Here is a 23,820-nt window from a genome sequence, read left to right on the forward strand (position 1 = left end):
GAGTGGACCTGGATGTCTGACATATGTACCATCCTGACAAACTTTGAAGAGGCCACCAAGATGGTGAGTGGCAATGACGCCATCATTAGTGTCAGCATCCCACTTGTCTGTCTTTTGCAACGCTCTCTGCAGAGAATTAAAGAGGAGGCATTGCAGCCAGAGTATGATGAGATGGATCAAGAAGCCGTAGCGGGCGATTACACACAGCCCAGCCTCATCTCATCCCAACGTGCATTGGGGGACAATGAGGGAGAGGAGGAGGAGGAAGAACAGGAGCTGCTATCATGCGTTGTAGACGGTAGTACCTGTACAAGTGTCATACCGTCGGTTCAGCGTGGGTGGCCTGAGGACAGGGGGGAGGAGGAAGAGGAGGAGGAGGAGAGCATGGTCAGTTGTCATCTTGGTGAGGACACGGAAATCTTGCCCATTACCAGTCTGGCACGCATGGCAGACTTTATGTTACGCTGCCTTAACCGTGACCCTCGCGTTGTCAAAATGTTTGGTGACAGTCATTACTGGTTGGTGACACTTGTAGACCCCCGCTACAAGGAGAACTTTCACTCTCTTATTCCTGAGGTGGAGAGGTCTACAAAAATGGGGCAGTACAAGAAGGCCCTTGCTGCCGCTGAACACGCTAGTGGCAGAGGTCACAGTTCGTTGCCCAACCAAGGCGTACAGGAGATGCAACTCCAATCCAGCAGAGGCAGGGGAACGCTGTCAACGTTCTGGGACAGTTTTCTGACACCCGCCCAGCTTACAGGCCCTGAGGCGCGGAGTACTCTCACAAGGAGTGGAAAATTTCAAAGGATGGTGAGGGAGTACCTTGCCGACCGTACCAGCGTCCTCCGTGATTCCTCTGTGCCTTTTAATTATTGGGTATCCAAGCTGGACACTTGGAATGAACTCGCTCTGTACGCCTTGGAGGTCCTGGCCTGCCCTGCCGCTAGCGTGTTATCGGAGCGTGTTTTTAGTGCCGCTGGGGGAATTATAACTGATAAGCGCACTCGCCTGTCAACTGACAATGCTGACAAGCTGACCCTTATCAAAATGAACAAGGGCTGGATTGGGCCAGACTTCTCATCACCACCAAATGACAGCAGAGTAACATAAAGTCATATCCACTGTGTTATTTCGGGAGGTGTGTTCACATGCACCGCTTCACACCCACACATGGGTATACGCTTCCTAGTTTGGCTGTTTTATCTTCTTCTCCTTATCCTCAGCCTCCACCACCACTATACCACCAGGGTGCCAGCATTGCAAGTTCCTCCGTCCTAATTTTTGGCAGCTTTTGCTTGCAAGGCATAAGCAAATACTATGGGAGACCCACTCCCCAATAATGGGACTTATGTTTGTAATATGCTGTACTGCATGGCTCTTGTAAGGGGCATTGCAAGTTGCTCCGTCCTAATTTTTGGCAGCTTTTGCTTGCAAGGCATAAGCAAATACTATGGGAGACCCACTCCCCAATAATGGGACTTATGTTTGTAATATGCTGTACTGCATGGCTCTTGTAAGGGGCATTGCAAGTTGCTCCGTCCTAATTTTTGGCAGCTTTTGCTTGGAAAGCATAAGCAAATACTATGGGAGACCCATTCCCCAATAATGGGACTTATGTTTGTAATATGCTGTACTGCATGTGACGCGCCCCCTGGGCCGTGTGTACACGTGTGTGGGATACCCGGTGCCGGGTCTCTGGGGTCTGTAGTCTCCGTGGCGGTGACCCGGTCCCGTGGCTCAGGCTGGTCAAACCAGTGGCAGTCTTTCTTAAGTTTTGAGGTTAATTGTCCGACTGCGCCACCCGTGGATTGCGGTCAGGGAGTACCACCGCTGCGAGGCAGACCGCTGAGGCTGGTGTTGTGTGCGCAGCAGAGAATGGGATAACTCCCCACGGGAGGAGTATAGCCTCAGTGCAGTGAGTGTGGATGATGGGGGTGATGGTGCACGAGCGCAACAGGAACGACTCAGAGTCTTTGCAGTGCAGTTCAGGGTCTTTACTGATGATTATAAGGTAGACCCTCCCGGGAGTACTGGCTAGCATAAGAGGCCTGGTCAGTCTGTGAGCAAGCAGGAGTTCCCCTGGCCAGGTGGAGTTGTAGGCCTCCCCGTCTGTCTGCACTCTTCCTGGCTACCTTGCTGTAAGCGGGTAGAAGTAGCCCACGTCCCTGAGTGTACCGTGTAGTGCTCACCCGTATGGCTGGTGACTTGGAGCCTTCTGTTAGCCTCCGCTCCACGACGGCGCTGCTGGTCCCTTGCTTGTGACTGAGCCTCCGTGCTTCTATGGCCAGAGGACCTTAAATCCCCTGCCGGCTGGTTTCTGCTGCTGGATATATAAGTCCTCACAGCCTCGGACTCCTGTGTCCGGTTCCTATTGTCTTCTGCCAGGGTGAGCTCTGCTCAGCTTCCAGCCCCTGGTCTTTAGCTCCTAGCTCCTACAGAGCTCCTTGCTGTTACTTTCCCTTGCTCTCACTCTGACTCTGACTGTTCTCTGTTCTCTGACTCACTCAACCCCGCCCCAGATCCAGTTTATAATGGCAGAATTCTCCCCTCCCAGGACTGGGGCAGGAGGATGTTGCATGTTTAAGGGATCCTGACCAGGAAACCTCCCACTTGCTCTCCGACGTAATATCTCTATTACTGTGGTGACTGGACCCCTGGGGTGCCACACATGGCTCTTGTAAGGGGCATTGCCGTTCCTCATAATTTTTGGAAAGCCTTCCATTCACTGCTTAGGCCAACAGTGCACAGGAGACCCAGTTGCTATAAATGGAAAAAAAGGTTTAGTTAACGCCCTCTGACCTCCATGTCATTTCCAAGGGGCATTGGAGTGCCTCGAAATTTTTGGTAGGCATTGCACTCACTGTATGCCCTATAACTGTGTAGCCGAACCGCTCCTTTTGTTACAGAAACATATCCTACAAGACATATCTGGTTGACTGGCCTGATATTGATGTGAATGGTCCCTGTTCCTCCTGCTCTTTCTCCTTTGCCACCACCTCATCCATCATTTATAACCTGAAGCTTTGTTTTAACGGGAGTCATAGAACTTGGATAGTAGCAGGAAAACATCCAGCAATCCTCGGAGGAGGCAGGATATGCGCCAAAACGCTGACCACCTCAGGCCTAGCCGCTACTACATACACGCGCTTGAATTACAACAAAACAAAGGAGATGCTAACTTCTATCATCCTCATCATGCTCCTCACCTTGGCACTCTCAACTCCCCTGATGGAGAAGCCAGGGCCCACCGGAGGAGTCTGATAGTCCGGTGGGCTCGGCCAATGCTGCCCTAAAGCAGGCAAGGCTAAGAAAAGTGTGGGAAAGGTTACCGGGACAAATAGGGGTGGCTGGGGACCGAGTATCGACACCCGGCCACCCCCTGGAGGCTGGGGAGCAAGTGGGGACACCCGGCCACCAGGCGGCTGGGGACTGAGTATGGATACCAGGCCGCCGACACAGCCATGGCGTGGTGGCCAGATTCCGCCTCCACATGCCTAAAAGGCCCAATTTAAAGTGCAAGCAAGCAAGCAGTATGGTATTGCAGCCTGGGGGTGGGTGGGTGGCAAGGAATGGGAGAGGTACAATTGAACACTGCCCTGGGACAAGGACTTGAATGGGGATAGTTGCAAGTCTGCAACGACAGGTGCAAGGTGGGAGGCATCTTCGCATGTACCATGAACAGGGGTTTGGCATGCACACACTACAGCGGAATAGGCTCTCCTTCCCACTAAATGCACTGGGGAGGGCACAGGTAATGTTTTGGTATACGCGCTTAATCTTATGTATAAGGCACACCAGGATAAATAGGGGCGGCTGGGGACTGAGTATGGATACCTCGCTGCCGAAGCAGCCATGAGGTAGTGGCCAGCTTCGGCCTCCTCCAAACTAAAAGGCCCCATTTCAAGTGCAAGCTAGCAGTATGGAATTGCAGTCTGGGGGTGGGTGGGTGGCAGGCTGCACACATACACTTGCATTAAAACAAAACATAGCAGATGCTAACTTCTGTCATCATCATCATGGATAAAACTAATATAATACAGATCTGTGTTGATCCAAATGATTTATGATCAGTGGACCACCACTTATACATCCTTTGGCCACCAAGGTAGATGGTCAACTGAAGACCAAACGGTGAGACAAGGACAAGGTAGACACCTCTGAAGATTTGAAATTAGCCGGATCAGTTTTGAAATGGTCCATAGTTATATAAAGATTGTGGTGTAAAGATGATTATATACTCCAACCAGTTCATAGAAACAAAATGTCACTCTGAGAGGAAAATGCCTTCACCACTTCTTCCTTGTAGTCCCCTTTCGTGATGAAGACTTCTTCGGTTTCGATGAGAAGATTGTATGACTTCACTCTTTATGTGATGAATGAAGATACCGCAGGTGATGAGTAACACAATCCCGGAAAAAATCAAACATAATGGGATGCTTCTCATCGTGAAAGAGTCTGAAAAATATGAAATTAGTAAGAAATGTTTTATTAATTGACAACTAAAACAGAACATTACCATAGTCCAAACTCATATCTGCAGCTTCATTGTTCCTAAGGCCGTAAGGTGATCATTCACTTTAGATGGACGATGCTAATTTTACCTGCACCAACCAATCATCTAATATGAATGAGGATGTCCCAACTAGAGATGAGCATTGTTCGACTAGAACTGTTCGCCAATCTCAAATTCAAGCTGTTTTGGGCGGTGTTCGAGTTGTTCGACGAACCCGAACGATTTGCAAAAAATTCGGCTGTTCGAGGTTATGTTCAATAACTGTTCGTGCACCAAAAGCGTGTCCTGCATGCCTGGCGCTATTTTGAGCACCAATCATGCAGGGATTGCCTGCCACTCACTGTAATGCCGCAGCCATGGTGGTTGTGGCATTACAGTGATTGTCCAAATCGATGGGAACAGTGCCAACAGTGAAACATGAAAAGCCGACAATTCAGCAGCAGCATACACCGGTACCCGACAATTTAGAACAGAAAGAATAGAGCATCACACATAGATTAGATAGATAGAAACAAGTCAGCCACATATATACGAAGTACAGTGACAGTGTTGCTTACTGTACTTGTCATTTAGTGTAAAGGATTTATCAAAAAAAATAATAGTGTTTTCATGCACTGTCTCTTTAAAAAAGCCGGCCGGCAATTCAGCAGCGGTACCCGACAATTTAGAATAGAAGGAATAGAGAATCACACATAGATTAGATAGATAGAAACATGTCAGTCACATATATAAGAAGTACAGTGATAGTGTTGCTTACTGTACTTGTCATTTAGTGTTAAAATAAAGGATTTATTTTAAAAAAAATTGGCGTGGGGTTCCCCATAATTTTAGTCTCTAGCGGAGGTTAAGCAGACGGCTGGGGCAGATGTTTGAAGCCTGGGAAGGGGGTAATACCCACGAAGCTTCCCAGGCTACTAATATCAGCCCCCAGCTGAATACCTAGCCTTTACTAGCTATTAAAATGGGGGACCCCCCCCCAAAAAAAATGACGTGGGGTCCCCCCTATTTTAATAGCTAGCAAAGGCTAGGCAGACAGCTGGGGGCTGATATTAATAGCCCAGGAAGGGTGCCATGAATATTGGCCCCCTCCTAGGATAGAAACACCAGCCGTCAGCCGCCCCAGAACTGGCGCATCCATAGGATGCGCTAATTCTGGCACTTAGCCTCGCTCTTCCCACTGCCCTGTAGCGGTGGCAGTGGGGTAATAGGGTTGGGGTTGATGTCAGCTTATAATGCCAGCTGACATCAAGCCCAGGTTAGTAATGGAGAGGCGTCTATAAGACACCCCCATTACTAACCCCATAGTCAAAGTTAAAGAAAAACACAAACACCCAGAATAAAGTCCTTTAATTGAAATAAAGACACATTCCTTTATTGTTCTAAATTAAACCATACTTACCATCACGCCCATTCCAGCTGAAGCCAACGATCTCCTGCAATAAAAGTAAAATAATAAAGCAACATCATCCTTACCTATCCATGGTTCCCACGACAGCTTCAGCTCTGCTACATCGAGATGACAGGCTGGACCGCAGGAGAACGCTGCCATCCAGCCTGTCATCCCGCAGACACTGAGAAGCGCAGGCATGCTTGCGCTCCTCAGTGTCTCGCTGTGACGGCATAAAGATGAGACGAGGTCATGTCCAATGAGCTCGGCTCACCTCATGCACGTCACTGACAGCGTGGGAGAATTCTCACGCTGAAGCGCTGAGTGCAGGAGAATTTTCCCACGCTGTCAGTGACGTGCATGAGGCTGATATTTAAATTTGGCGCACAAATCGGTGATTGGTCGCGGGCAGCGTCCGCGACCAATCAGCACAGTAGTGTTTAACTTTGGCGGCAAGATCAGTGATTGGTCGCGGTCAAGACGGCGACCAATCACCAATTTGTGCGGCACATTTAAATAGCGGCCGCGACCAATTGGATGTCCTCCCTTCACGCCCTAGCCGCATGGATGTCAGCAGCGCTGCCTGTGCGGATACTTCCGCTGCGAGAACCCGGGACATGAGCGGGCGCTCGGAGCAGAAGTATCCCGACCCGCAGCGCCGCTCCCCGGTCCTCCCTTCACACCCTAGCCGTTGATGTCCCCACAGTATCCGCATGGTGTTACAAAGGTCCCCAGCTGTCTGCCTAGCCTTTGCTAGCTATTAAAATAGGGGGGACCCCACGTCATTTTTTTTGGGTCCCCCATTTTAATAGCTAGTAAAGGCTAGGTATTCAGCTGGGGGCTGATATTAGTAGCCTGGGAAGCTCCGTGGGTATTACCCCCTTCCCAGGCTTCAAACATCTGCCCCAGCCATCTGCTTAACCTCCGCTAGAGACTAAAATTATGGGGAACCCCACGCCAATTTTTTTTTTAATAAATCCTTTATTTTAACACTAAATGACAAGTACAGTGATCAACACTATCACTGTACTTCAGATATATGTGACTGACATGTTTCTATCTATCTAATCTATGTGTGATGCTCTATCTTTCTATTCTAAATTGTCGGGTACAGATGCTGAATTGCCGGCCGGCTTTTTTAAAGAGACAGTGCATGAAAACACTATTATTTTTTTAAATAAATCCTTTACACTAAATGACAAGTACAGTAACCAACACTGTCACTGTACTTCATATATATGTGACTGACATGTTTCTATCTATCTAATCTATGTGTGATGCTCTATCTTTCTATTCTAAATTGTCGGGTACAGATGCTGAATTGCCGGCCGGCTTTTTTAAAGAGACAGTGCATGAAAACACTATTATTTTTTTAAATAAATCCTTTACACTAAATGACAAGTACAGTAACCAACACTGTCACTGTACTTCATATATATGTGACTGACATGTTTCTATCTAATCTATGTGTGAAGCTCTATTCTGTCTGTTATAAATTGTCGGGTACCGCTGCTGAATTGCCGGCCGGCTTTTTTAAAGAGACGGTGCATGAAAACACTATTATTTTTTTTAATAAATCCTTTACACTAAATGACAAGTACAGTAAGCAACACTGTCACTGTGCTTCTTATATGTGTGACTGACATGTTTCTATCTATCTAATCTATGTGTGAAGCTCTATTCTGTCTGTTATAAATTGTCGGGCACCGCTGCTGAATTGCCGGCCGGCTTTTTTAAAGAGACGGTGCATGAAAATGCTATTATTTTTTTAATAAATCCTTTACACTAAATGACAAGTACAGTAAGCAACACTGTCACTGTGCTTCTTATATGTGTGACTGACATGTTTCTATCTATCTAATCTATGTGTGAGGCTCTATTCCTTCTTGTCTAAATTGTCGGGTACCGGTGTATGCCGCTGCTGAATTGCCGGCCGGCTTTTTTAAAGAAAGCGTCTTCTGAGCAGTTTGTCAGCTTTTGGACACCTTTGAAGGTGTTTTCTATGTGTTTCTATGTGTTTTTGTTTGCCTGCCATTGGTTTTAACGGTGTTCGACGGTGTTCGACGAACAGTTCGACGAACAGTTCCTCGAACATCCCGGTGTTCGACTAACCGAACCGAACCCGAACACTACGGGGGTGGCTCAACACTAGTCCCAACCTACTCGAAAGGCAGATTTTTGGGAACAAAGGATCGGATATGCTGGATTTCAGCATAAACTATCCTTTGTTCTCACGAGAGATACATTTCCAGAGGTGTCTTATTCCCCCTCTCCCCATAAGAACACATGAATACTGAGCCAAGTAACGTGTACTTGTGTATGTCAGGGGTCAGGAGGAGAAGCTGAGAGTTATCTCGAGTGTATGGATATCTTAAGGATTCACCAGGAACACAAGGACGTGCTTGCTATCTTGAAGGATACAAGCTTCTGGATATCCCTAGGACAAAAACAAATGACAAACTTGACTCAATCCAATTTTTAAAAAAAACGTAACATCAAAAGTCAAAATTTACAAAAATCAAATTTTTCGCCTGAAGATATTATAGTTGACAAGATTGGTAATTGACAAGAAGCTTGGTAAGATCTGCCAATGGTAATCACATATACTTTATACAAGTATTACTCCAAATAGCATTACCTGTCTTACAGTAGTCCCCGGGGATCACAGTCTTGGAGACGTTACTGACAGGGTTACGTGCCGTGCAGATATAGGTGAAGTTCACATCACCGGGAGGTACATACAGGACACCTCGGGTCACATTGATATGACCGCCATGTAAATGACTCCATGTTACAGTCACATCTCGTTTGTCCACAGTGCACAACAGGCTCAGTGAGCAAGAGTCATTCCTGGTGAGGCTGCGGTTGATCTTGATGTCTGTATCTGATAATCTCTCTGTGCAAGAAATATTGAAACTAAGGTTTAAGAATATGTTGAGTTGACCAATTACTAGAATAGAGAAGGAAATAGTTGTAAAAATGAAACCAGTGGGAGGAAACATCAGATACAGATAGACAGTGAAATAGCTTTTGTTATCAATAATAGACAAAAATGTAGTAACCATGCACAAAGGGTTAAATTTCATAGATTAATTTAATTAAAGGCAAGAATAAAGCTTTTTACATCGCACCAAAAAGATCGGTGCTGGCCGTGACTGTGACGTAGAATCTAGCGAGCACATTGTCTTCATTTTGACCTCAAACAGAACTCGCAGCTCGTGGTCCTCAGGGGTTGGACATGTGCGGAGAGCTCATGGGATGGCAAATATTATTAAAGGTATGGAAGTCAGAAGATTGCAAGCAGAGATGGAAAGAAGTCAAGGTAAATGGTCATATGAAGATGGATAAAGTCATAGATAAAGTCATAGACAAAGTAGAAAAGAGCTGGGTTACACCAAAAATCTGTCGTAACCCCCGCTACCCGCTGTGTCCTAGAGACGCTGTGAGTGACAGCTCAGCCACTGTATGGATAGCAGGGGCGTGTCGGGCTGTCAGTGCTGTGAGTGACAGCTCAGACGCTGTATGGATAGCAGGAATGTGTCGGGCTGTCTGTGCTGTGAGTGACAGCTCAGATGCTGTATGGATAGCAGGGACGTGTCGGGCTGTCAGTGCTGTGAGTGACAGCTCAGATGCTGTATGGATAGCAGGGACGTGTCGGGCTGTCAGTGCTGTGAGTGACAGCTCAGATGCTGTATGGATAGCAGGGACGTGTCGGGCTGTCAGTGCTGTGAGTGACAGCTCAGATGCTGTATGGATAGCAGGGACTTGTCAGGGTGTCAGTGCAGTGAATAACAGCTCAGCCACCGTATGGATAGCAGGGACGTGTCGGGCTGTCAGTGCTGTGAGTGACAGCTCAGGCACCGTATGGATAGAAGGGACGTGTCGGGCTGTCAGTGCTGGGAGTGACAGCTCAGACGCTATATGGATAGCAGGGACGTGTCGGGCTGTCAGTGCTGTGAGTGACAGCTCAGACGCTGTATGGATAGCAGGGACCTGTCAGGCTGTCAGTGCTGTGAGTGACAGCTCAGCCACCGTATGGATAGCAGGGACGTGTCGGGCTGTCAGTGCTGTGAGTGACGGCTCAGCCACTGTATGGATAGCAGGGACGTGTCGGGCTGTCAGTGCTGTGAGTGACGGCTCAGCCACCGTATGGATAGCAGGGATGTGTCGGGCTGTCAGTGCTGTGAGTGACAGCTCAGATGCTGTATGGATAGCATGGGCGTGTCGGGCTGTCAGTGCTGTGAGTGACAGCTCAGCCACCGTATGGATAGCAGGGACGTGTCGGGCTGTCAGTGCTGTGAGTGACAGCTCAGATGCTGTATGGATAGCATGGGCGTGTCGGGCTGTCAGTGCTGTGAGTGACAGCTCAGACGCTGTATGGATAGCAGGGACGTGTCAGGCTGTCAGTGCTGTGAGTGACAGCTCAGCCGCCGTATGGATAGCAGGGACGTGTCGGGCTGTCAGTGCTGTGAGTGACAGCTCAGCCACTGTATGGATAGCAGGGACGTGTCGGGCTGTCAGTGCTGTGAGTGACAGCTCAGATGCTGTATGGATAGCAGGGACGTGTCGGGCTGTCAGTGCTGTGAGTGACAGCTCAGGCGCTGTATGGATAGCAGGGACGTGTCGGGCTGTCAGTGCTGTGAGTGACAGCTCAGATGCTGTATGGATAGCATGGGCGTGTCGGGCTGTCAGTGCTGTCAGTGACAGCTCATATGCTGTATGGATAGCAGGGACGTGTCGGGCTGTCAGTGCTGTGAGTGACAACTCAGCCACCGTATGGATAGCAGGGATGTGTTGGGCTGTCAGTGCTGTGAGTGACAGCTCAGCCACCGTATGTATACCAGGGGCGTGACGGGCTGTCAGTGCTGTGAGTGACAGCTCAGACGCTGTATGGATAGCAGGGACGTGTCGGGCTGTCAGTGCTGTGAGTGACAGCTCAGGCACTGTATGGATAGCAGGGACGTGTCGGGCTGTCAGTGCTGTGAGTGACAGCTAAGCCACCAAATGAATAGCAGGGGTATGCCAGGCTGTCAGGGCTGTGAATGACAGCTCAACCACCGTATGGATAGCAGAGGCGTGTAGGGCTGTCATTGCTGTGAGTGACAGCTCAGCCACCGTATGGATATCAGGGATGTGTCGGGCTGTCAGTGCTGTGAGTGACAGCTCAGCCACCATATGGATGGCAGGGACGTGTCGGGCTGTCAGTACTGTGAGTGACAGCTCAGCCACCATATGGGTAGCAGGGACATGTCAGGCTGTCAGTGCTGCGAGTGACAGCTCAGACGCTGTATGGATAGCAGGGACGTGTCGGGCTGTCAGTGCTGTGAGTGACAGCTCAGACGCTGTATGGATAGCAGGGATGTGTCGGGCTGTCGGTGCTGTGAGTGACAGCTCAGCCACCGCATGGATAGCAGGGATGTGTCGGGCTGTCAGTGCTGTGAGGGACAGCTCAGCCACCGTATGGATAGCAGGGACGTGTCGGGCTGTCAGTGCTGTGAGTGACAGCTCAGCCACCATATGGGTAGCAGGGACATGTCAGGCTGTCAGTGCTGCGAGTGACAGCTCAGACGCTGTATGGATAGCAGGGACGTGTCGGGCTGTCAGTGCTGTGAGTGACAGCTCAGACGCTGTATGGATAGCAGGGATGTGTCGGGCTGTCGGTGCTGTGAGTGACAGCTCAGCCACCGCATGGATAGCAGGGATGTGTCGGGCTGTCAGTGCTGTGAGGGACAGCTCAGCCACCGTATGGATAGCAGGGACGTGTCGGGCTGTCAGTGCTGTGAGTGACAGCTCAGATGCTGTATGGATAGCATGGGCGTGTCGGGCTGTCAGTGCTGTGAGTGACAGCTCAGACGCTGTATGGATAGCAGGGACGTGTCGGGCTGTCAGTGCTGTGAGTGACAGCTCAGATGCTGTATGGATAGCATGGGCGTGTTGGGCTGTCAGTGCTGTGAGTGACAGCTCAGACGCTGTATGGATAGCAGGGACGTGTCGGGCTGTCAGTGCTGTGAGTGACAGCTCAGCCACCGTATGGATAGCAGGGGCGTGTTGGGCTGTCAGTGCTGTGAGTGACAGCTCAGACGCTGTATGGATAGCAGGGACGTGTCGGGCTGTCAGTGCTGTGAGTGACAGCTCAGCCACCGTATGGATAGCAGGGGCGTGTCGGGCTGTCAGTGCTGTAAGTGACAGCTCAGCCATTGTATGGATAGCAGGGACGTGTCGGCTGTCAGTGCTGTGAGTGACAGCTCAGATGCTGTATGGATAGCAGGGACGTGTCGGGCTGTCAGTGCTGTGAGTGGCAGCTCAGCCACTGTATGGATAGCAGGGACGTGTCGGGCTGTCAGTGCTGTGAGTGACAGCTCAGCCACCAAATGGATAGCAGGGGCATGCCAGGCTGTCAGTGCTGTGAGTGACAGCTCAGCCACCGTATGGATAGCAGAGGCGTGTCGGGCTGTCATTGCTGTGAGTGACAGCTCAGCCACCGTATGGATAGCAGGGATGTGTCGGGCTGTCAGTGCTGGGAGTGACAGCTCAGCCACCATATGGATAGCAGGGACGTGTCGGGCTGTCAGTGCTGTGAGTGACAGCTCAGATGCTGTATGGATAGCATGGGCGTGTTGGGCTGTCAGTGCTGTGAGTGACAGCTCAGACGCTGTATGGATAGCAGGGACGTGTCGGGCTGTCAGTGCTGTGAGTGACAGCTCAGATGCTGTATGGATAGCATGGGCGTGTTGGGCTGTCAGTGCTGTGAGTGACAGCTCAGATGCTGTATGGATAGCAGGGACGTGTTGGGCTGTCAGTGCTGTGAGTGACAACTCAGCCACCGTATGGATAGCAGGGATGTGTTGGGCTGTCAGTGCTGTGAGTGACAGCTCAGCCACCGTATGTATAGCAGGGGCGTGTCGGGCTGTCAGTGCTGTGAGTGACAGCTCAGACGCTGTATGGATAGCAGGGACGTGTCAGGCTGTCAGTGCTGTGAGTGACAGCTCAGCCACCGTATGGATAGCAGGGACGTGTCGGGCTGTCAGTGCTGTGAGTGACAGCTCAGATGCTGTATGGATAGCATGGGCGTGTCAGGCTGTCAGTGCTGTGAGTGACAGCTTAGATGCTGTATGGATAGCAGGGACGTGTCGGGCTGTCAGTGCTGTGAGTGACAGCTCAGAAGCTTTATGGATAGCATGGGCGTGTCGGGCTGTCAGTGCTGTGAGTGACAGCTCAGAAGTTGTATGGATAGCAGGGACTTGTTGGGCTGTCAGTGCTGTGAGTGACAGCTCAGCCACCGTATGGATAGCAGGGACGTGTCGGGCTGTCAGTGCTGTGAGTGACAGCTCAGATGCTGTATGGATAGCAGGGACGTGTCGGGCAGTTAGTGCTGTGACAGCTCAGATGCTGTATGGATAGCAGGGACTTGTCAGGGTGTCAGTGTAGTGAATAACAGCTCAGCCACCGTACGGATAGCAGGGACGTGTCGGCCTGTCAGTGCTGTGAGTGACAGCTCAGGCACCGTATGGATAGAAGGGACGTGTCGGGCTGTCAGTGCTGGGAGTGACAGCTCAGACGCTATATGGATAGCAGGGACTTGTCGGGCTGTCAGTGCTGTGAGTGACAGCTCAGATGCTGTATGGATAGCAGGGACCTGTCAGGCTGTCAGTGCTGTGAGTGACAGCTCAGCCACCGTATGGATAGCAGGGACGTGTCGGGCTGTCAGTGCTGTGAGTGACGGCTCAGCCACCGTATGGATAGCAGGGATGTGTCGGGCTGTCAGTGCTGTGAGTGACAGCTCAGATGCTGTATGGATAGCATGGGCGTGTCGGGCTGTCAGTGCTGTGAGTGACAGCTCAGCCACCGTATGGATAGCAGGGACGTGTCGGGCTGTCAGTGCTGTGAGTGACAGCTCAGATGCTGTATGGATAGCATAGGCGTGTCGGGCTGTCAGTGCTGTGAGTGACAGCTCAGACGCTGTATGGATAGCAGGGACGTGTCAGGCTGTCAGTGCTGTGAGTGACAGCTCAGCCACCGTATGGATAGCAGGGACGTGTCGGGCTGTCAGTGCTGTGAGTGACAGCTCAGCCACCGCATGGATAGCAGGGGCGTGTTGGGCTGTCAGTGCTGTGAGTGACAGCTCAGATGCTGTATGGATAGCAGGGACGTGTCGGGCTGTCAGTGCTGTGAGTGACAGCTCAGGCGCTGTATGGATAGCAGGGACGTGTTGGGCTGTCAGTGCTGTGAGTGACAGCTCAGATGCTGTATGGATAGCATGGGCATGTCGGGCTGTCAGTGCTGTGAGTGACAGCTCAGATGCTGTATGGATAACAGGGACGTGTCGGGCTGTCAGTGCTGTGAGTGACAACTCAGCCTCCGTATGGATAGCAGGGATGTGTTGGGCTGTCAGTGCTGTGAGTGACAGCTCAGACGCTGTATGGATAGCAGGGACGTGTCAGGCTGTCAGTGCTGTGAGTGACAGCTCAGCCACCGTATGGATAGCAGGGACGTGTCGGGCTGTCAGTGCTGTGAGTGACAGCTCAGCCACCGTATGGATAGCAGGGACGTGTCGGGCTGTCAGTGCTGTGAGTGACAGCTCAGATGCTGTATGGATAGCATGGGCATGTCGGGCTGTCAGTGCTGTGAGTGACAGCTTAGACGCTGTATGGATAGCAGGGACGTGTCAGGCTGTCAGTGCTGTGAGTGACAGCTCAGATGCTATATGGATAGCATGGGCGTATCGGGCTGTCCGTGCTTTGAGTGACAGCTCAGACGCTGTATGGATAGCAGGGACGTGTCGGGCTGTCAGTGCTGTGAGTGACAGCTCAGCCACCGTATGGATAGCAGGGGCATGTCGGGCTCTTAGTGCTGTGACAGCTCAGCCACTGTATGGATAGCAGGGACGTGTCGGCTGTCAGTGCTGTGAGTGACAGCTCAGATGCTGTATGGATAGCAGGGACGTGTCGGGCTGTCAGTGCGGTGAGTGACAGCTCAGGCGCTTTATGGATAGCAGGGATGTGTCGGGCTGTCAGTGCTGTGAGTGACAGCTCAGCCACCAAATGAATAGCAGGGGCATGCCAGGCTGTCAGTGCTGTGAATGACAGCTCAGCCACCGTATGGATAGCAGAGGCGTGTAGGGCTGTCATTGCTGTGAGTGACAGCTCAGCCACCGTATGGATAGCAGGGATGTGTCGGGCTGTCAGTGCTGTGAGTGACAACTCAGCCACCATATGGATGGCAGGGACGTGTCGGGCTGTCAGTGCTGTGAGTGACAGCTCAGCCACCATATGGGTAGCAGGGACGTGTCAGGCTGTCAGTGCTGCGAGTGACAGCTCAGACGCTGTATGAATAGCAGGGACGTGTCGGGCTGTCAGTGCTGTGAGTGACAGCTCAGCCACCGCATGGATAGCAGGGATGTGTCGGGCTGTCAGTGCTGTGAGTGACAGCTCAGACACTGTATGGATAGCAGGGACGTGTCGCGCTGTCAGTGCTGTGAGTGACAGTTCAGCCACCGTATGGATAGCAGGGACGTGTCGGGCTGTCAGTGCTGTGAGTGACAGCTGAGACGCTGTATGGACAGCAGGGATGTGTCCGGCTGTCAGTGCTGCGAGTGACAGCTCAGCCACCGCATGGATAGCAGGGACGTGTTGGGCTGTCAGTGCTGTGAATGATAGCTCAGACACTGTTTGGATAGCAGGGACGTGTCGGGCTGTCAGTGCTGTGAGTGACAGCTCAGCCACCGTATGGATAGCAGGGACGTGTCGGGCTGTCAGTGCTGTGAGTGACAGCTCAGATGCTGTATGGATAGCATGGGCATGTCGGGCTGTCAGTGCTGTGAGTGACAGCTTAGACGCTGTATGGATAGCAGGGACGTGTCAGGCTGTCAGTGCTGTGAGTGACAGCTCAGATGCTATATGGATAGCATGGGCGTGTCGGGCTGTCCGTGCTGTGAGTGACAGCTCAGACGCTGTATGGATAGCAGGGACGTGTCGGGCTGTCAGTGCTGTGAGTGACAGCTCAGCCACCGTATGGATAGCAGGGGCATGTCGGGCTCTCAGTGCTGTGACAGCTCAGCCACTGTATGGATAGCAGGGACGTGTCGGCTGTCAGTGCTGTGAGTGACAGCTCAGATGCTGTATGGATAGCAGGGACGTGTCGGGCTGTCAGTGCGGTGAGTGACAGCTCAGGCGCTTTATGGATAGCAGGGACGTGTCGGGCTGTCAGTGCTGTGAGTGACAGCTCAGCCACCAAATGAATAGCAGGGGCATGCCAGGCTGTCAGTGCTGTGAATGACAGCTCAGCCACCGTATGGATAGCAGAGGCGTGTAGAGCTGTCATTGCTCTGAGTGACAGCTCAGCCACCGTATGGATAGCAGGGATGTGTCGGGCTGTCAGTGCTGTGAGTGACAACTCAGCCACCATATGGATGGCAGGGACGTGTCGGGCTGTCAGTGCTGTGAGTGACAGCTCAGCCACCATATGGGTAGCAGGGACGTGTCAGGCTGTCAGTGCTGCGAGTGACAGCTCAGACGCTGTATGAATAGCAGGGACGTGTCGGGCTGTCAGTGCTGTGAGTGACAGCTCAGCCACCATATGGGTAGCAGGGACGTGTCAGGCTGTCAGTGCTGTGAGTGACAGCTCAAACACTGTATGGATAGCAGGGACGTGTCGCGCTGTCAGTGCTGTGAGTGACAGTTCAGCCACCGTATGGATAGCAGGGACGTGTCGGGCTGTCAGTGCTGTGAGTGACAGCTCAGATGCTGTATGGATAGCATGGGCGTGTCGGGCTGTCAGTGCTGTGAGTGACAGCTCAGATGCTGTATGGATAGCATGGGCGTGTCGGGCTGTCAGTGCTGTGAGTGACAGCTCAGCCACCGTATGGATAGCAGGGGCGTGTTGGGCTGTCAGTGCTGTGAGTGACAGCTCAGACGCTGTATGGATAGCAGGGATGTGTCGGGCTGTCAGTGCTGTGAGTGACAGCTCAGCCACCGTATGGATAGCAGGGGCGTGTCGGGCTGTCAGTGCTGTGACAGCTCAGCCACTGTATGGATAGCAGGAACGTGTCGGCTTTCAGTGCTGTGAGTGACAGCTCAGATGCTGTATGGATAGCAGGGACGTGTCGGGCTGTCAGTGCTGTGAGTGACAGCTCAGCCACTGTATGGATAGCAGGGACGTGTCGGGCTGTCAGTGCTGTGAGTGACAGCTCAGCCACTAAATGGATAGCAGGGGCATGCCAGGCTGTCAGTGCTGTGAGTGACAGCTCAGCCACCGTATGGATAGCAGAGGCGTGTCGGGCTGTCATTGCTGTGAGTGACAGCTCAGCCACCGTATGGATAGCAGGGATGTGTCGGGCTGTCAGTGCTGTGAGTGACAGCTCAGCCACCATATGGATAGCAGGGACGTGTCGGGCTGTCAGTGCTGTGATTGACAGCTCAGCCACCATATGGGTAGCAGGGACGTGTCAGGCTGTCAGTGCTGCGAGTGACAGCTCAGACGCTGTACGGATAGCAGGGACGTGTCTGGCTGTCAGTGCTGTGAGTGACAGCTCAGACGCTGTATGGATAGCAGGGATGTGTCGGGCTGTCAGTGCTGTGAGTGACAGCTCTGCCACCGCATGGATAGCAGGGATGTGTCGGGCTGTCAGTGCTGTGAGTGACAGCTCAGCCACCGCATGCATAGCAGGGACGTGTCGGGCTGTCAGTGCTGTGAGTGACAGCTCAGACACTGTATGGATAGCAGGGACGTGTCAGGGTGTCCGTGCTGTGAGTGACAGCTCAGCCACCGCATGGATAGCAGGGACGTGTCGGGCAGTCAGTGCTGTGAGTGACAGCTCAGACGCTGTATGGATAGCAGGGACGTGTCGGGCTGTCAGTGCTGTGAGTGACAGCTCAGACGCTGTATGGATAGCAGGGACGTGTCGGGCTGTCAGTGCTGTGAGTGACAGCTGAGACGCTGTATGGACAGCAGGGATGTGTCCGGCTGTCAGTGCTGCGAGTGACAGCTCAGCCACCGCATGGATAGCAGGGACGTGTTGGGCTGTCAGTGCTGTGAATGATAGCTCAGACACTGTTTGGATAGCAGGGACATGTCGGGCTGTCTGTGCTGTGAGTGACAGCTCTCATGCTGTATGGATAGCAGGGACGTGTCGGGCTGTCAGTGCTGTGAGTGACAGCTCAGACACTGTATGGATAGCAGGGACGTGTCGGGCAGTCAGTGCTGTGAGTGACAGCTCAGACGCTGTATGGATAGCAGGGACGTGTCGGGCTGTCAGTGCTGTGAGTGACAGCTCAGACGCTGTATGGATAGCAGGGACGTGTCGGGCTGTCAGTGCTGTGAGTGACAGCTCTCATGCTGTATGGATAGCAGGGACGTGTCGGGCTGTCAGTGCTGTGAGTGACAGCTCAGACACTGTATGGATAGCAGGGACGTGTCGGGCAGTCAGTGCTGTGAGTGACAGCTCAGACGCTGTATGGATAGCAGGGACGTGTCGGGCTGTCAGTGCTGTGAGTGACAGCTCAGACGCTGTATGGATAGCAGGGACGTGTCAGGCTGTCAGTGCTGTGAGTGACAGCTCTCATGCTGTATGGATAGCAGGGACGTGTCGGGCTGTCAGTGCTGTGAGTGACAGCTCAGACACTGTATGGATAGCAGGGACGTGTCGGGCAGTCAGTGCTGTGAGTGACAGCTCAGACGCTGTATGGATAGCAGGGACGTGTCGGGCTGTCAGTGCTGTGAGTGACAGCTCAGACGCTGTATGGATAGCAGGGACGTGTCGGGCTGTCAGTGCTGTGAGTGACAGCTCTCATGCTGTATGGATAGCAGGACCATGTCAGGCTGTCAGTGCTGTGTTTGTGTTTCCTGCAGGTGTTTTCCTTTCCAGATAATTGCCAGACTATTTTCCTGGATGGAAAAACCTACAAAAGAATGGTGCCGCCACTACGAGTAAATATAAATATAAGTTTATTGAGGTAAATACATACAGTTAATAAATGACAAGTGTATTAAAACAGGGGGGAACACTAGAGGGCGACAAAGCACAGCAGAGGGGGGACATGGCAGATGATAATAGATATATAGAAAAGTACCTAACCTAACAACAGAAGGTGATAAATAAATGAAGAAGGAAAGAAAGAGGGGGATAGGTGGTCGATCAATCAATGTGATAAGGCTAAAATAAATAATTAGCACCAGATAAATCATATGCAGCCAATATATAAATGATGCAAGTGTTCAGCAAAGTAAAACCACATAGGGACGAGGTCAGTGAACAAATATTAAAGACCACCTTACCCAGAAATTCCACCTGTTGGAATGGTGTCAGCCCCAACATGCATTTTGACGCAAGCCTTCTTCAGGGGGTGGTGTCAAACTGACGGGGGGTGCCATTTACACTCCCCTGAGCCAATGAGAAGGGACCTGTCATAGTAATCCCCACCACTGATAGCGGAGCAGGCAGAGGACAATGTCATACGGGGGCGCATCAAGCTCCGCGTCATCGGTGGGTCATTATACACTTATAACTGGCAGCTAGTAGCACACTGCTGGGGGTTTAAATAGGGTACGGTCCCACCTAAGACTCACAGAGAGCTAATTACCACTGATGATCACTTCTCTTTATTGACCCACAGTCTTCCCGGTTGGGCGATAACTATCCTAATGCTTAAATGGACCAAGTTTACGTCGCTCTGCACTGTCTGCAGTGGAAAAGCGATGTCACCTAGTGATAGAGGCCGAAGCAGTAGAGGCGAGTTCAGACACAGATGTAACAGCAGACTGTTTGAATATAGTGCACGGATCTTGTTGAGCAGCAGATAAAAGCAGCTTCCACAGCGGCATTATCTGGGCACTGATACAGCACTGCAGCTTAGATTTTAGTAGAGCAAGAGGCAAAATGATGAAGTAACATATACAGGTGCATCTCACAAAATTAGAATATCATCAAAAAGTTAATCTATTTCAGTTCTTCAATACAAAAAGTGAACCTCATATATTATATAGAGTCATTACATACAGAGGGATCTATTATATAGAGTCATTACACACAGAGGGATCTATTATATAGAGTCATTACACACAGAGGGATCTATTATATAGAGTCATTACACACAGAGGGATCTATTATATAGAGTCATTACACACAGAGGGATCTATTATATAGAGTCATTACACACAGAGGGATCTATTATATAGAGTCATTACACACAGAGGGATCTATTATATAGAGTCATTACACACAGAGGGATCTATTATATAGAGTCATTACACACAGAGGGATCTATTATATAGAGTCATTACACACAGAGGGATCTATTATATAGAGTCATTACACACAGAGGGATCTATTATATAGAGTCATTACACACAGAGGGATCTATTTCACGTGTTTATTTCTGTTAATGTTGATGATTATGGCTTACAGCCAATGAAAACACAAAAGTCATTATCTCAGTAAATTAGAATACTTTATAACAACAGCTTGAAAAATGTTTTTAAAATCCGAAATGTTGTCCTACTGAAATGTCTGTTCAGTAAATGCCTCAATACTTGGTCGGCTCCTTTTGCATCAATTACTGCATCAATGCGGCAATGTGGCATGGAGGGATCAGCCTGTGGCTCTGCTGAGGTGTTATGGAAGCCCAGGTGGCTTTGATGGCAGCCTTCAGCTCGTCTGCATTGTTGGGTCTGGTGTCTCTCATCTTCCTCTTGACAATACCCCATAGATTCTCTATAATAGATCCTCTATGGGGTTAAGGTCAGGTGAGTTTGCTGCCAATCAAGCACAGTGATACTGTTGTGTGTAAACCAGGTATTGGTACTTTTGGCAGTGTGGACAGGGGCCAAGTCCTGCTGGAGAAGGACATTTCCATCTCCAAAAAGCTTGTCGGCAGAGGGAAGCATGAAGACTCAAAGTCACGTTAAATTCTTAGGAACTTGCCAAACATTGCAAATTTGAAAAATTTCCATTTCACGTGCGAATTTACTAATTTTACACATTGCAGAAGATTGCATCAGCTCAGGAAGGTTCAGATGACTTCAGGCATGCTTCCCCATAATACCTTGCAGCTATCACATCATTATAGCGCATTATATTATAGCACAACCAATCGTGGGGGACAATTATAGCCAGTATAAAAGCCATGGCAGGCAAAGCAGCGGCCATTTTGCGGTGAATCAGGAAAGTGAGAGAACTACACAGTGCAAAATTTAGGCATAGAAATAATGATAAAAGCCATAAAACACTGAAGAAATGGTACAGATAATGCGTGACAGCACAGCAGTGAAGAAAATGAGTGTGTGAGGATAGAAGAATAGTCACACGCATCTTTTCAGAGCAATTGGAGACTTGAGATTACTTTAGGTAAATAGAAAATTGATTTGCTGCAAGTCAATTGTAGCACCCTGAGGATTCGGCTGCTACAGGGGTATTGCACCTCAACCCAGAGGTGTGATATTCCACTCCCGGGTAAGGATGGAGTGTGGAACTGAGCTCAGTTAGCTGCATGCACTACACACATCCCATTTCCGGGGAACAGACCGATGGTACTCCCACTAGAGAAATGTGCAGGTACGACAGTGTCTGTTCCTGGCTGGAGTGGGAGGGGGGTGGAACATCCCAGTAGTGTAGGGGCAGATAGGGGGAGCAGCCTGGGTAAAGCTAGGAGCTCATTGGGTGCTGGTCACCTGAGCTCACACATAGAGGGAGTATATAAGGTGGGAACCATCTTAGATCAGGGTCAGTCTGTGAGACGTCAGTCGGTTGTCAGTCAGCCAGTCAGACAGTCTGTCTGAGAGCCTGAGAAGCAGAGCAGAGGAGAAGGAAGAGAGACCCAGAGGCGCAGAGGGGACCCCAAGATCCCAAAATAAGGACAAAAGGGTGAAGGGTCGGCAAAAGGGTACCGGATCCCAAGCTGGCAGAGGCTACAGCACACCTTAGCCAGGAACCGGAGGTCGTGGGCAGGATCTGCCACGACCACCCACTAAATCCACCCGGAAGGCAAACCAAGAATAGGGTCAGGGAACCCAGAGACAAGGGTTTACCAACAGGAGGCCCGAGGGAGCCGGACTTAGGTGGATCCCTGGTGGGGAAGGCCGGAGAGGAGGACAAGTCAGAAAGGGAGCTCAGGACCACACTCCGGAGTTGCCTGGGAGTTGACCGAGTCCAGGACCTGGTGGACGCAGCACGGCTCGGGTGGTCACTGCTGTACACAGTGACCCGAGCAACACCAGTAAGTAAAACCCTGGAACTGCATTTTATGCCTCTGAGTCTCTTTGCTGCACCTTCACAACCACCATCCTCCACGGCTGACCCCCTGAGGCTATACCCCTCCCGTTGGGGGTTATACTACCACAGCTGCACACACACCACCAGCCTCAGCGGACCATCCTGCAGCGGCGGCCTTTTGACCGCAAATCAACGGGTGGCGTAGTCGACACAAAGAACTCTAATAACATCTGTAGGACTGCCACACACTGAGCTTGACACCCTGGGCACGGACCGGGTCACAGCCACTCGGAGACTACAACCCCCATCTGATCCGGCTCCGGGTATTCCTAACAACATGGCCCAGGGGGCGCGTCACAATGGTTCCATGAAAATTAGAATTTCAAAAGATTCGCTCTTGTGTAATAGCGGGGGCAGGTCCCAGGCGACCTCGTGTCTGGCGGGAGTGATGCCACCAAGGCTATGGAGAGGAATCCTCTACCAGGGTGCGGCTACAAGTCACACACACAAATAGAAGGAGAACATGGAGGAAAGGGAAGAACACCGGACACAGGGCACTTACATTGGGGAGGAGGACACTTATCAGCACTGTAGATATACATTTAGCGATGCTGTAATATCATGGTGAGTCTTGTGTTTCAAAGAATAAGAGATGTTATGTTGGTGTAAAGATGAAGAAAGAAGCGCAAGGAAAGGATAAAAGTATTGGTTCAATGAAAGACAGAACAGAAGAAAATACGACCTACCGTATACAGTGAGATTGAATAGTTCACAGAAGGTCTCGTCGTCGTTTGTTCGTATTTCTGCTCTGTAGATTCTCTGATCTTGCAGTGATAAATTCTTGATCTGTAAGGATCCATCAGCGACACTTCTCACTCTTCCCCTATACTGAGGTAACACATCGTCATCATCATTGGATCTTCCAGGTTTAATTGTAACAATATTAGTTCCCTCTGGTAATAAAACCCAGTAGATGGCTCTGATCCCCGTCTGATGGACGCGTAGAACGACTTCTCCTCCCCCAGCACCAGATACGTTCTCCTGTGTACAGGGTTTATCACAGATGACACCTGATATAAAGTAATTGTGGTGGATTAATAAGGTGCAGGACAATATAAATAGAGGGATATTCCCATCTTAGACATAATGAAATATTCACAGCATATAGTATAAATGTCTATAAATATTGGTAACACCTCTGGGAAAATCACTCATCTGGACCCCAACTTCTACCCCTGAGATTGGAGAAGTGGCCGCACATGCGCAGATCTCTCCAGCCACTTCAGAGCGAGACTATGGAAGTAAATGCAGACCCTCAATCCGTCTGGTGAGGCAGCCGCTCCATTCAGGTGGAGAATGATGGAGAGATGGGCGTGCGCATGGACGCGGCTGTCTCCATACACGTGTATTGAAAAGAAGAAACGCAGAGCAAAAATGTATTGAGTCGTGGGAACCATCACCCAATGACATAAATGAGACCCTTGAGGGAAAGTTACTGGTCGCCATACTGGTTGTCATCAAGTTTTCTCCAAAATACTCATAACAGTTGCAAACTGTCGTGTTCATAAAAGAGAATTTATTTATATTAATAGCAATAAAAGTAGACGACTTACAGAACTGAAGAAGAAAGAAGAGCAGAAACCCAAGAAGCATCTTTGTGTCTTTGTATCCGATGAGAAATGAGAACTTCTGCAGCCCGAACAGTGTGACCACATT

General features: G+C 50.6%; 1 protein-coding gene across 1 annotated transcript; it reads right to left on the reverse strand.

Moving 5' to 3' along the window:
• Positions 1–1,985: 1,985 nt before the first annotated feature.
• LOC141152990 (SLAM family member 9-like) lies at positions 1,986–23,820 on the reverse strand. Its single transcript, XM_073637648.1, has 4 exons — positions 23,718–23,820; positions 22,851–23,174; positions 8,539–8,796; positions 1,986–4,455 (listed from the first exon to the last, which is right to left on the reverse strand). Exons 1-4 carry the CDS (start codon positions 23,755–23,757, stop codon positions 4,265–4,267), a joined length of 813 nt encoding a protein of 270 aa, XP_073493749.1. The 5' UTR covers positions 23,758–23,820; the 3' UTR covers positions 1,986–4,264.

This window comes from Phyllobates terribilis, unplaced genomic scaffold, assembly GCF_046119375.1.
Source record: "Phyllobates terribilis strain yellow unplaced genomic scaffold, ASM4611937v1 Scaffold_7__3_contigs__length_470593459, whole genome shotgun sequence".
Lineage (NCBI taxonomy): Eukaryota > Metazoa > Chordata > Amphibia > Anura > Dendrobatidae > Phyllobates > Phyllobates terribilis.

What these genes read in the sequence shown, in the direction of transcription:
- LOC141152990 (XM_073637648.1), bottom strand. Translation starts at nt 23,757, where the DNA reads ATGCTTCTTGGGTTTCTGCTCTTCTTTCTTCTTCAGTTCT. An exon ending in CTTCTTTCTTCTTCAGTTCT is followed by an intron (nt 23,175 to 23,717) that starts GTAAGTCGTCTA and finishes ACTTTATATCAG; the next exon opens with GTGTCATCTGTGATAAACCC. An exon ending in CGGGGACTACTGTAAGACAG is followed by an intron (nt 4,456 to 8,538) that starts GTAATGCTATTT and finishes CATATTTTTCAG; the next exon opens with ACTCTTTCACGATGAGAAGC.